At 34.8% G+C, this 13,101-nt stretch overlaps 1 protein-coding gene across 1 annotated transcript; it reads left to right on the plus strand.

Moving 5' to 3' along the window:
* The first annotated feature begins 894 nt into the window (after window positions 1-894).
* Window positions 895-12,464, plus strand: LOC129237399 (uncharacterized). Its single transcript, XM_054872121.1, has 3 exons — window positions 895-957; window positions 9,718-9,818; window positions 12,099-12,464. Exons 2-3 carry the CDS (start codon window positions 9,816-9,818, stop codon window positions 12,462-12,464), a joined length of 369 nt encoding a protein of 122 aa, XP_054728096.1. The 5' UTR covers window positions 895-957; window positions 9,718-9,815.
* Window positions 12,465-13,101: the final 637 nt, after the last annotated feature.

A 13,101-nucleotide genomic window follows, 5' to 3' on the forward strand; every position in this document is an offset into this window, starting at 1 on the left:
GATTGACATGGCCGAACCAAACTCTTTCACGACACGCCATGTTGCACTAGTCGTCAAAGCCACACTCCAAGAGCTCGAAGCTCGAATGGGGGTACTACAGCATCCACCGTATTCTCCGGACCTTGCACAGACTGATTACCATCTTTTGGGCTCCCTGTCAACCCATTCGATCACAAAGAGTGCTTAAAAAACTGGCTCAACAACTTCTTTGACACCAGATCAGGCGATTTTTGGCGAAACGGCATCAACAAATTGGTCGAGAGGTTGTAAACAGCAACGACGAATATGTAAAAGGTTCAAAAAATGTTTCTGGATTTCGAACTACATTCACTGAATTTGTCAGACCTGAAACCAACATTCGAGTCTCGCTATCGATTGATTAGTATTGGGTTGTACGGAAAGTAATTTGTTTTTTTCGTTGTGAAAATGAAAGACGATCTTAAACCCAGGCCTTTTAGGTGGTCATAAACAGCTGAATTCGATACTTTTAACCTCTCACCGATCTCACGTGCTGTTTTTCGCCGGTTTGTATCAACTAATGCCTTTATCGCATCTTCATCAGCTTCAACCGGCCTTCCAGAACGAGGTGCATCTTCGACATCAAAATTGCCGGACCGAAATTCTGCAAACGAGTTCTGGCACTGGCGTATTCTCAACACATCTTCTAAATACACATCGGCTAATTTCTTTCTGGCTTGAACTGCATTTTTACCTTTCTATAGTAAAAAGTAAAATATGACGAAAATGCTGCTTGTTGCTCTCCATATTGAAAAGGGCACCGACCAAAAACTACTTCGTAAAATCAATTGAACTTATTCACACACAAGCTTGCTATATTAGCTGTCAAAACATATAATGACAAAGCGACTTAAGTGTGAAGTTAGCTGTGCAAAAATTTACTTAAATCCTCTGTCAGGAAAAAACGAAATTACTTTCCTCGCTCATTAAGTGACAGAGGTACTCTTCAGGTAGTGAATCTCTAAACTGTCCGTTCTGCACTTTGTTAGATATTAATGAATAAATAAATAAATAAAAAAACTAAATAGTTCTATTGGAGCCGGGTACTAAATTTGTACTAAAAAGTCTGAAAAGCATGTGAAGCATGTGAGATTTTTAAGAAGTGTTTAAATACGAACGATTATATTTTTAATGTTCGTATGAGTGTTCATTTTATGTGTTTATGTGTATGTATGCAAATTTAGAAACTTTCCGCTTTTTAGCTTTTTCTGATTAACTTGCTACGAATTCAATCAAATTATCATGGCGCAAGTTGTTTAACTAATCGCCAGATAAATCAATTTCGAGTCAAATTCGTTTTATTGCTGATAATTTTTTTTCATATTTTTTCGCATTGTGTAGACCGCAAATGAGCATAAAATATATTCAAAAATCACCAAACAACAACATATTAAAAATATTCAAATGCTTTTGCTTAAATTAACTCGAGCTAAGTCCCAGCTAAGAATGGAGAAGCGAAAGATTTAAACAACAAACGCGTGCCCACTTCTACGGATAGTAGCTAAAGCAATAAATTTTCTATCGAACTCAACTTTTAATTTATTTATTTATAATTTAATGCTTGTTGATTGTGAGCGATGAAATATAGGCACAAAGTGTAAGATTAATTTACTGCGAAGGTAAGAGGTTGTCTTATTTGTAGGTCAGCGGAATTTATAATTAATTTGTACTTGTACGCGTGGATCCATTATTACTGTTATGAAAACTGAGTCCATTACTACTTTGGTATTATAATTGTATAGTAGCAGTGATATTTTTCTGTGTTTTTTATTTATTTTGTTAAATTTGACACGCAAATAATTAATTGCATTATTGTTAATAACAGACAATGGGTTAAATTAAATTAGTTGAACTACGTGTTACCGAGCTGCTGATTTGGTCAAAATGCTGATCGACCTTTGAGTGCATATTTTTTCCTTCATTAGCTATTTGTGCATCACGTGCGCTTTGCCAATGATTAGGTGAATAGATGTGCTGAAATTTTGCGAAAAAGCATCTTAATGTACTTTATTTGCATACTCCAGCCCCAAAAGCTAGCTGTGTTTGCGAGCAACCATCATTCGGTGGGTTTACGGATCGGATATGGATAATGGAGCATTAAATTATAAAAAGCGGAGAAATACATTTTTTCTATAAGCGGTCGTGCTACGGCGGCCTTTCCTGCTGAATTTGTTGAAGAAGTGTTCAGGAAGCCTGTACGCATTTATACTTGAAATTGCAATGAAATTTGAAAGGTCGAGCCAAGACACACCGATGGGCTTGGTAACTCCTAAGACACTCAGGTTAAAAACCCTATTGTATTTAGACCTCTGGAAAGTTAAAGGATAGATAGTCAAGGAGGAAAGGAGAAAAGTAATATAACAGAAGGAAAAAGATAGGATAGTGGAAAGGAATAGAGGTTAGAGGGTGGTTAGACGTGTTTATAGAGGTTAGACGTGTGAGAATTTTTCAGATTCTTTGGAAAATCTGAAAATATCTTCCGATTCGACAGGACGAATTTTACTTTTCATACATCGAAACCCAAAATTCGTAGCCTTGCTCTAGCAAATGCGGGACACTCACAGTGAAAATGCTCAGTGCCATCCGCATTTTCTAAGTAAAATAGTCACATCGGGTTCTCAATGATTACAATGGTGGTCATATGGTGACCCTATGGATTGTGTCCTGCAATAATACCGATCATCAACCGAATGTCTTTAATTCCAAGCTTTAGAAGAAAGTCCGACAGTTTCCTGTTCGCGCTTGTCACAAAACACTTTGCAGTCCTGCAGCGTTTAAGACCGAACCATCGCTCTTTATGTAAGTTGTATACATAAACGCTGATCCACTTCTTGATTTCTGCAGGACTGATTCCGATTATTGGAATCCTTCGGTCCGTATGGGGTAATCGCTAGTTCGCAGTTGGCCAATTCATCAGCAATTTCATTCCCTGAACCCCGCAGTGTCCTAGAACCCATATAAGTACGAGCTTATTCTGTCTTGCAACATAATTCAGTTTATTTTCACATTCTTGAACAATCTTTGAAGTTTGCTTTGCGTTATCCAGAGCCTTTAGCACAACCTGGCTGTCAGTAAAGATTACAATCTGTTTCCCGCCTCATCTCCTCTCAATTATCCATTCCGCTACTTTCATATTGGCAAAAACTTCCATTAGGAAAACGCAATGGATATTTCACATCAAATTTCCTTCCAAATGAAACTATGAGTATAAGGTTATCCTTACAGGGTTTGATTGAAAAGTAATTAGCCTTATTTTTTTAAGCAGTTTTATTAAACCTTGTGGCTTACACAACTAATATTCTTCAAAATAGGACACTTAAGCGTTAATATACCGCTGGTAGCGGTCCTTCCACTGCAGGAAACATTTTTTAAACTCATCCGCCGGAATCGCGTTCAATTCGGCTGTCACAGTTTTTTGGATCACCTCGATGGAGTAGAAACGCCTCCCCTTCAGCTTTCTTTTCAGACGCGGGAACAAGAAGAAGTCCGGAGGGGACAGGTCTGGCTGTAGGGAGGGTGGGGAAGCACCGGAACCCCCATCTTGGCCAATGCAGAGGTGCAGAGGAAGGCGGTGTGCGCCGGCGCATTATCATAATGAAGGGTCCGGACGAGGTCGGGCCGAACCCGGGTGACTGCTCCGCTGTTGCCAGCGAACTGGGACCGGTTTCTAGTGGAAGGGGAAAATCCAACGATCATTTTCCCACACCAGCCGACTCGGTTGATCGTTTGGCAGACGCTCCGCGCGGGAAGCCTCATTACTTTTCAATCAAACCCTGTAGGTGACAGAGGCAGTGAATACTGCCTAGAAAGCATCTTAAAAATTTCTCTGTGACCCATAGTTTCGCTTTCGAGCCAAATGTCTTATTTGTGGAGCCTACACATTGCTTTTATTGCTTCCTGCTGTATCTTAAGATCCAAGGGGAGCAAATCAAGCATACGAGTAGCATATAGAGCATCGCCGGAGGTTGTACTCATGGCACCCGTAATGCATAAACATACACTTGTTTGCAGACTGTATAGTTTCCAAGGTGTAGACTTAACCATAGTTTGTCTCCACCAAGCCACAGAAGCATAAGTGATGATTGGCCTGATAAGTGCTGTGTATATCCACCAGACCACAGCAGGTTTCAGACCCCAGGTTTTGCAAAAAGCTATACCGTATTGTTGAAAGATCCTCAATACGCGATCCACCTTCAGCGAAACATGTGTTTTCCAAGTCAGCTTCTTATCCAAGATTACTCCTAGGTATTTAACTTTCTCAGAAAGACTGATGTCACACCTTTCAGTGCTGGAAGACTAAGTCCATCCATTTTTCGTTTTTGTTCGGATTGGCGGAAAGACCTTGTCTCAAGCACCAGTCATCGATTTTGTCCAGAATCCTCTGCACTTTCGTGCAAAGCCTTCTTAAGAATTAATCCGATGTTAGCGCATAGAAATCGTCCGCATATGCTTGGACATGAAATCCAAGTTCCTGCAACTTCGTTAGAAGAGAGTCTACGACGACGCACCACAGCAGCGGAGAAAGAACCCTTCCTTGGTGGCATCTTTGCTGGGCCTGACGGTATTTAGTTCGCCACTGTTCTCACCAGCAGTTAACAGCCTCTCAGAGAATATGGAATGTATCCATTCTGCAAAGGTTTGATTTCGTTCGGCAGAATAACGCATTGAGCCATAAGGGGCATTATCAAAAGCAACCTCAATGTTCATGAACACGCCCATTGTGTTCTCGTTAGCTCCAGCCCGGCTTTACTAACAAGATCGTGTAAGGCTGACTCGCAAAATTAACCTCTCTGGTAAGCGTATTGATTTCTCGGCAATACCTTCACTCGCATATTTACGTAGTCTGGCCATAAGCTCTGTGACAAATTCTACAATGCGTACGACGAGAACAAATTCGCAGAAAAAGTTCCGTTATTTTTGCTTTTGTTCGCATGTATTGTCTACTCTTAAATTATACTTAGTTTCGTGGCAAACTTCGGTTGTTAATAATGGAGCGGGGCGGTAAGGAAAATCGCATTGCAGTGATTCGATTACAAAAGCGTGATAAAAGCGCAAGTGAAATTTACGAATTGCTGAAAAAACTTAATATTTAGAGAATGTCCCTTGTTGCACGATTAATCGTTTTTCCCAAACGTCTGAGGTGACAAACAGAAAAAGAAGTGGTCACCCTTGTGTGGTTCGAACCAGTGTAGCCATAAAAGCCGTTCCAGGAACAATCCCTTAGAAAGCAGAAAATCATGTCCAGCCTATAAGGCAAAAACTATGTACTCAGTAGTGGTTAAAAAACAATATTCCTCATAGCCACAGAAGATTGGCCGCGTGGAAGTTAAGATCTGAATCAATTGGATATTCATTGGAAAATCCATTGGAAATGCATTAATATTTACATGATTAAATAAAACTAACTTCATTAAAAAAGTAATATAATTTCATATCTATAACAAACTTAACTCGTAACAGAACTTATAGGAGACCTAAGTATATACAAGTTGAAGTCCAAAATAAACAAGACTGAGCTAAAATTGAAACGACAGGAGCTTTGTTCTGATAAATTCGGTAGTTTGCTCTAGCTTCGATTCACTGTTTTGTGCGATCTAAAAGCTTTTTGAAAGAATGTTTTATGCCATTGACTGAAATGTGCTCCAGGATGTCGATACAAGCCTTTTGGATGACCTCTACGGACGCAAAATGTTTTCCTTCTATGGCCAAATGCAACAATCCGAATAGGTAGAAGTAACCGGGAACCATATCAGGCGAATACGGTGAGTGATTGATGGTCAAATGCGATTTCTAGTCAAAAAATTAGTCTCAAGAGTGGATAGACAAATGCATTGACCCGTTGGCACAAGCTCCTTGTGAACAATTCTCTTGGAATCGTAAAAACAACTGAGCATCAACTTGATTTTTGACTTCTCCGAACGCGATTTCAGGGTGGTGGTTCATCTGGGGTCCTCCATTCGGCACTTTGACGCTTAGTTTCAGATTCATATTGGAAACTCCATATTTGAACACCAGTTACAATGCTGTAAAGGAAATTCTCGTCTTTTTTCGCCTCTTTAATGACGTCATTCGAAAGTTGACTTCTGAGCAATTTTTGGTTCTCAGTTAACTTGTGCGAAATGAAACGTGCACAGAACTTTCGTAAGCCCAAATGATCAGTTAAAATGCGATAAATTGATATTTTGGAAATATTCAATTCCGATTCCATGAATTTCAATGATTATTTCGGTTAATTTTTTTAATTTAATTTAATTTACGAACAATTTCGATGGACTTTTTGATGTGTGAACATATGGACCCATTGCCATTTATGGCCTCACAACCATCTCTGAAACGGATAAACCACTCATGAGCTCTGGTACGAAATAGACAATCATCGCCATACACTTTTTTCATCCATTAAAATGTTTCGGTAAACGTTTTACCGATTTTACAACAAAATTCATATTAGCTCTTTGTTCGAAACTCATTTTTGTACCCATGATACAAGCATACTGACAAACATACTTAGACGCAATAACTTCGCTTCCACTGAACCGAATGTCCCCAAGTTTTCACTGGAAGTTAGCTAGGGATGTAGCTTCCAATGCACTAACTCTTTAAAAAGTTGGCGCCATCAAAAACATTTTATGACGCCAGTCTTGTTTATTTTGGACTTCACCTTGTATATGATTGGCGCTTACACTATGTTTTAGTTGGCCGAGCTCCTCCTCCTATTTGTGGCGTGCGTCTTGATGTTGTTGCGCAAATTGAGGAACCTACAATTTTAAGCCAATTTCTAATGGCAAATATTTTTTATGAGGATCTTTTTTATGGCAGAAATACACTCGGAGGTTTGCCATTAGAATACACTTTTTCTCCATTTTGGGGTTTCACGGAGATTTGAACCTACGTCTTACGGATGGTAGACATGCAACAACCCATTCAGGTACGGCGGCCACACAATTCACAATTGTTTTAATTTCATAAATTTTATAACTTTTTGTGCTCTTTTCTTTAATATAATCATCAATAATCTTCTATATATAATTTAATAATATTTGTGCACCGCCTTCTGTTGCAGAAGTAGCTTTCGTACCATTTTCGTTCCAGTATTTGTATTCCGTATTTTGGCATTTTTTTATTAGAATTCTTCTGTCAATTGTTTCGAATGGTCTCTTAAAGCCACTATACATTTTCGTTTAGCTATTTCTGATTTCCACATCGCGATCACAAAATTTAGCGCCCAGGCACGGCTAAGGCGTTGTCAAAACACAGATTGATTTTCAGATATCCTTCGGTTATTCTCCATACGCGCTTCTAAATGTGTATGTACGACCTTCTCAAGTATCATATTTTACTTTCAATCAACAGCATTTAAGTTGGGCGAAACTCCTCTGGCTTTTTAACTGTTTCAACGGGTATGACTGTTGGGACTTTCTACTTATGGGGGAGTCCCCCAGCGAAAGGTTTATGATATTCAGGCAGATTGGACCAATTAGCTTAAGAGCACACAATATCATTTTCGTATATATCAAATATAATTATATTGGCTGATCACCGCTAAGGCATTCAAAGTAATTTGTTTGTTCGATTCAAGCAAAACAAAAATCATGTAAAATAATATATTATTCAAATTAGTTTTGAGTGAAGAAATACTTCAGCTTGAAAAAATTTACTATTTCTTCAAATTTGTATTGCGTTTAATAAATAAATACCAAAATTTCAAGCGGACAACTTTTTTCTGCTCTTATTGGAGCAGAAGTTCGACCTGTCATATCACTGATTTTATGGTATAGATAATTTTTACAATTTTTTTTTTTGCTTTTGCTTTGCATGATTTAAAATTATTATATTAGCTGCCATATTGCAAACTTTTTATAATTTGTATACGTTTGGCAAGAGGCCTGTGGCGAGGTATTGATAATTGGCTGTTGAATGCTGACTCATCTTTTTGATCTACATACAGACAGCCAATTTGTATAAGCCTAGGGCTCCCAAACTTGTTTGTACCGGGACTGTGTTTAGAGAAAATATCGACAATTGTTTGCTGCAACTACTCAATGAGAACTCATTTTAAAAAATTTAGATTTTTTATTATTTTTATGAACTAGCTATGCTCAACATATTTTGCTGTGGTTGGTTTTAAACTCTCATATCATAATTTTGTTGAATACTTCTGAAGGTTTTATCAATCGCCTCTCCCGCACAGAAATCACGCGAAATTCTGGTTTCATTTATACCTGGGCATTTACTTACTAATACCTAAATCTGTCGGCATTTTAAACACCCAGACTAAGCCACAACAGTAGCTTATATATAGATGTATAATTGGCGTGTGCACCCCTTTCGGGTATTTAGCCGAGATCCTCCTCCTATTTGTGACGTTCGTCTTGATGTTGTTCCACAAATGGAGGGAGCTACAGTTTCAAGCCGATTCTGAATGGCAAATAATTTTTTGTTAGGAGCTTTTTCTTGGCTGAAATACACTCGGAGTTTTGCTATTGCCTGCCGGGGGGTGACCGCTACTAGAAAAATCTTTTTCTTTCGGCTACGGCGGCCTCTAACTTTAGCAGCACAATTAATGAGGGGACCAACTTGCTTTTGGAACATTCGTAAATTTTGAAATCCATAGAAAAAGCGGCACACATTTTTCCCCCCTTTTAAATCGATCCCATACCCATTTTTCCACTAGAATAGTTCTACTGCAGAAAATCTTGAAGCGAACAATTAAATAATCTTCAAAGCTATTGTACTGAGAATAGAGACATTTTCGGTATACAACCCTACAAAAGTGAAAATGCATAAACAAAACTTTGTTGTCGCTCCTCGTAAACTATTGAAAGTGCAGGTGAAGATGGTGTCGATCGGGGTGATTCCCTATGAAGTGGTATTTTTCTAGTCGATCAGTGTTCAATTAATAACGATTCCAAGATTGGTGCCAGATATTGAACCTATTTTTCTCAAAAAAGACGTTTAAAGCAATTACAAATCTGCAATCAACCGTCAGTATTTCCATGCTGCACTTCGAGTTTTCTCTACCAAAATATCTACCAGCTTTTTTCTTTCCCAACAGCGAAACAAAATATTATGATTCTGTTACAGACTATCGGAATAACAACATCTTAGACCCGTAATTTTTTCATACCTGCTTACAATCATAAGCTCGCGTTTAGGCGATATTTGCGTGCCGATTCGCACACTTTACAGCATCGCGGCGCATAGTTAGGGAACACCTGTTCTGTATAGGCAAAACATTCATTAGTTTCATGTCGCTTCTTCTTTTTTTGTCGATTTTGTTTTCTCGCTATTGCTAAACTATTTATTAGCCGGTGAAGGCAACGACACTGCCTTCACGCCAGCCATACAAAACAACAGGCCTGACCTAAGGCAAGTAGACAAAATCGCAAAGATGCACACAAATGTAAATATGATTTTTACATATGAATAAGTGTGTGTGTGTGTGTATGTGTGGACTATCTTTATTTATGTTAAACGTTAATCGTTTGTAATTCATTATTTGTTAGCAAATATCGAATGGTATGACGGAAGGTCATTCACACATGACCTACCCTAATGCGTAGCTGCGTTAATCATCTCGATCAGAGGTATTGGACTTTTTAATTTAATTTTCTTATTTGCTAACTCATTTTTTTAGATTTTGGTATATTGATTTCTTCAAATTTCAATGACAATTGTTTTTAATCTTAACATTTCTAGATTTTGCCTAAATTAGTATAAAAGCTGGGCGCTCGCAACGGTGAAGCATCAAAGTGACTTTAGCATTCGACCTCAGCAGCTGTCCAGAATTAGCCAAAATGGTGGGTAGAAAATAATTCAGTTCTTATAAAGACAAAAAAGAGTTTCTTTTTTAAAACATTGTTAAAAAAAAAGATATGGAAGAAAAAAATTAAGAATTATATTTTTGTATTAAAAACAACTTACAACAAAAAAAAATTTGGAAATATATATTAGACATACAAAATTTAACTTTAATATACTTTTTATACTCTACACTTTCCGTAGAATCTTTTTTTTCTCCTTTTTTTTGCTAAAAATTATGTTTTTTTCCATGAAGAGGTGTTGAGTTACTGATAAACTCATTTTTACTTCATTGTTAGAATAATTTTTTTTTGAACTTTGCACTTGTAAGACTTTGAGTTTTTAAAAAAGAAATAGTTTGGTTTATAAACAAAATTTAAGTGGCTCAGTTTTTTCCTTTTCAGAATTAAAAAAAAAATGAATTTAATTTAATAAAATTCTTATTATATTTTATTTTAATTTTTCATTAAAATTTTTATAGAAATTTGTTTTCAATTTTTTTTAATCCTTTTTTTATACTTGAAAAATTTTGTGCGTTTTCTACTGAAAAACAAAACTAGTGTTGTTTGTAAAAAAAAAAAAATTTTTGTTTTTCAAAATTCAATAATAAAAAAAATTAATATAAAACTGAAATTTAATTTTTTTTCCTTCAACTTTAATTTTATATGTTCTAGAATTTTTTTCTTAGATATTTTTTTAATTATTTTTTTTTTTGTTTCGTTTGTAAAATAATTTTAAGTGCTTTAAAAAATGATGCTTTTGGTTTTCAGAATTTAATATAGAAAATTTTTTATTAAATTCCATAATTAATAAAATTTAACAAATAATTTAAATTTAGTTTAATAATTAATTTAAATTTATAAACTTTCTTGCAATAATTTTAATTTCACTCGTAAAATTGTGTGCGTTTCCTAGCGAAAAAAACAAAAACAGTTTCGTTTGCAAAAAGATTTGAGTGACTCCAAAATTTATTTAAAAAAATTTTATAAAAAAAATAATTTTTTTAATTTTTGTAGTGTAAAATAAAAATAACTTTCAATGTAAAACAAAAAATATTTTGTTTACACAATTTATTAATAAAAAAAATTTATTTATATTTTTCTAGTGAAAAAAAATAGTTCCGATTATAAAAATATTGTTGATTGTAAAAATAAGTGCCTAAAAAATCATTTTTTTATTCTTTTTCAGAATATAATAAGAAAAAATGTATTCAATATTTCAACTTAAATTTATTTTAATAATTAAAATATTTTATTTAAATTGTAATTTTTTTAACTTTGTTATTTAAATTTTTTTAGAATTATTGTTCTTTTAATCATTATTTTTTATACTGTAAAATGTTGTGTCTTTGCCAGTGTTTTCTGATGAAAAGTAAACATAGTTTCGTTTACCAAAAAATTGTAAATGCCTGAAAAATTAATTTTTTTGTTTTTGAGAATTCCTTAAGATCAAATTTAAGTTTAAATATTTAATTTGATATTTAATTTAATATTAAATTTAATATATAAATTGATTCAATAAATTCATTTTTTTAGCTTTAACAAAAGTTTTTTTATAAATATGTTTTTAAAGAATTATTTTTTAGATGATATTTGACACACTGTGGTTTTTTTTTTAACAGTGCAGTGTTTTTTAATAAAAAGAAAGCGTATTTTCGGTTATAAAAAATTTGAAAATGCCTCAAAAATTAATCTTTTTTTTAGAATTTAATAAGAACAAATTTAGGTTTAAATGTTTAATTTGATATTTAATGTAATATTAAATTCAATCCTGAAATTTAAATTTGATTCAATAAATTCCTTTTAATCTTTAATTACAATTTTTGAGAGAAAGTTTTTTAGATTTTTTTTGTTTTTTTTAAGAACAATTTTTTTCCGCGTGGGAAATTTTGTGTGTTTGCCAGGGTTTTCTGGTAAAACAATTTTGTTTTTTAATTAATTTTTAATTTAAATTTTTTTAATTCTAATTTTAGTTTTAATTTTAAATTATTTTTAACTTTCCTTTTCCATTTTTTTTTAATTTAAATTTTGATTTTTTTAGATATCTGTTTTTTTTATTTTTTTTTAGATATCTTTTTAGAAATATTTTTTTTTTTATTTAACAAAATTAAAAAAATAAATATATATTCTAAACTTGCGAAATGTCGCTCCGAGCAAAATTTGTAATAGTTAACATAAAATAACTTGTATTTATAATTTAAAACTAATTTTCTAATTAACTTCCATTATTTTTTCTCAATGAAAACATTTCTTACCAACTCTCAAATCTTCTTCTTCCAGAAATTCGCCATTACCATATTAGCTCTCATTGGCTTCGTGGCTGCCGATGTTTCTCATCTCTCCGGCTCATACTTGCCTCCTGTAGAACCACAACCTCAATATTTAGTTCCTGTGCAACCAGAGCCACAATATTTGCCTCCTGTACAACCTCAACCCCAATACTTGCCTCCTGTACAACCACAGCCGCAATATTTGCCCCCTGCACCAGAGCCACAATACTTGCCTCCTGTACAACCACAGCCACAGTATCTGCCTCCTGTTGTACCAGAACCTGAGTACCTTCCTCCCGCTCCTATTGACACACCAGTCTACGAGGATGGCTACCGCTATAAAACTGTGAAGAAATACCGTTTGAGAAGCCATTAAAGTATTGACGGAATGGAAGACAACGAGGATTTGTTAAGAGAGGTTTTAAGATAGATTGAATATCGTTCCTAATTTGTACTTCCAGTATACAAAGTTTTTGTTAATTATTTTTTAGAAATTTTCGAATTTATACATTAAAGTTTAATATCAAAATCAGTTTATTCGTTTCTTAAACAAACTTCAACTGAAATTTAATTAATAGAGACGTCAACCCAGTTCGGGTACACAGAATAAATCGCCATCCATTCATTGGCCTGTGCATTCGTTGGTCACTTTCTTTAAATGATTTTAACTAACACACCACATTAAGCTGCATTTCTAATGCCCTTAATCCCTCCTATACACTATCGTTCTTTGACCAAATCAATTACCAGCCATCTTGAGTGGATTTCGCCTGCTACGTCTGCACATAAATATGCATTTATTCGCATTGAAAAGCTTTGCGCACCAAACATTCTTAAAAGGATAAAACCAGCTGTAAGCATAAATAATACATGTCGCAAAATATTAGCCATCAACCGAAGCAGCTATTCAAATACTTGCAGCAAAGTACATATGTATGTGTGTACATGCATACACTGGGGTTCACAATAATAGCAGCAAGACATATTGCAAAGTTTGGACTATCTTTTAATTT

The sequence above is a fragment of the Anastrepha obliqua genome, chromosome 2, assembly GCF_027943255.1.
Source record: "Anastrepha obliqua isolate idAnaObli1 chromosome 2, idAnaObli1_1.0, whole genome shotgun sequence".
Lineage (NCBI taxonomy): Eukaryota > Metazoa > Arthropoda > Insecta > Diptera > Tephritidae > Anastrepha > Anastrepha obliqua.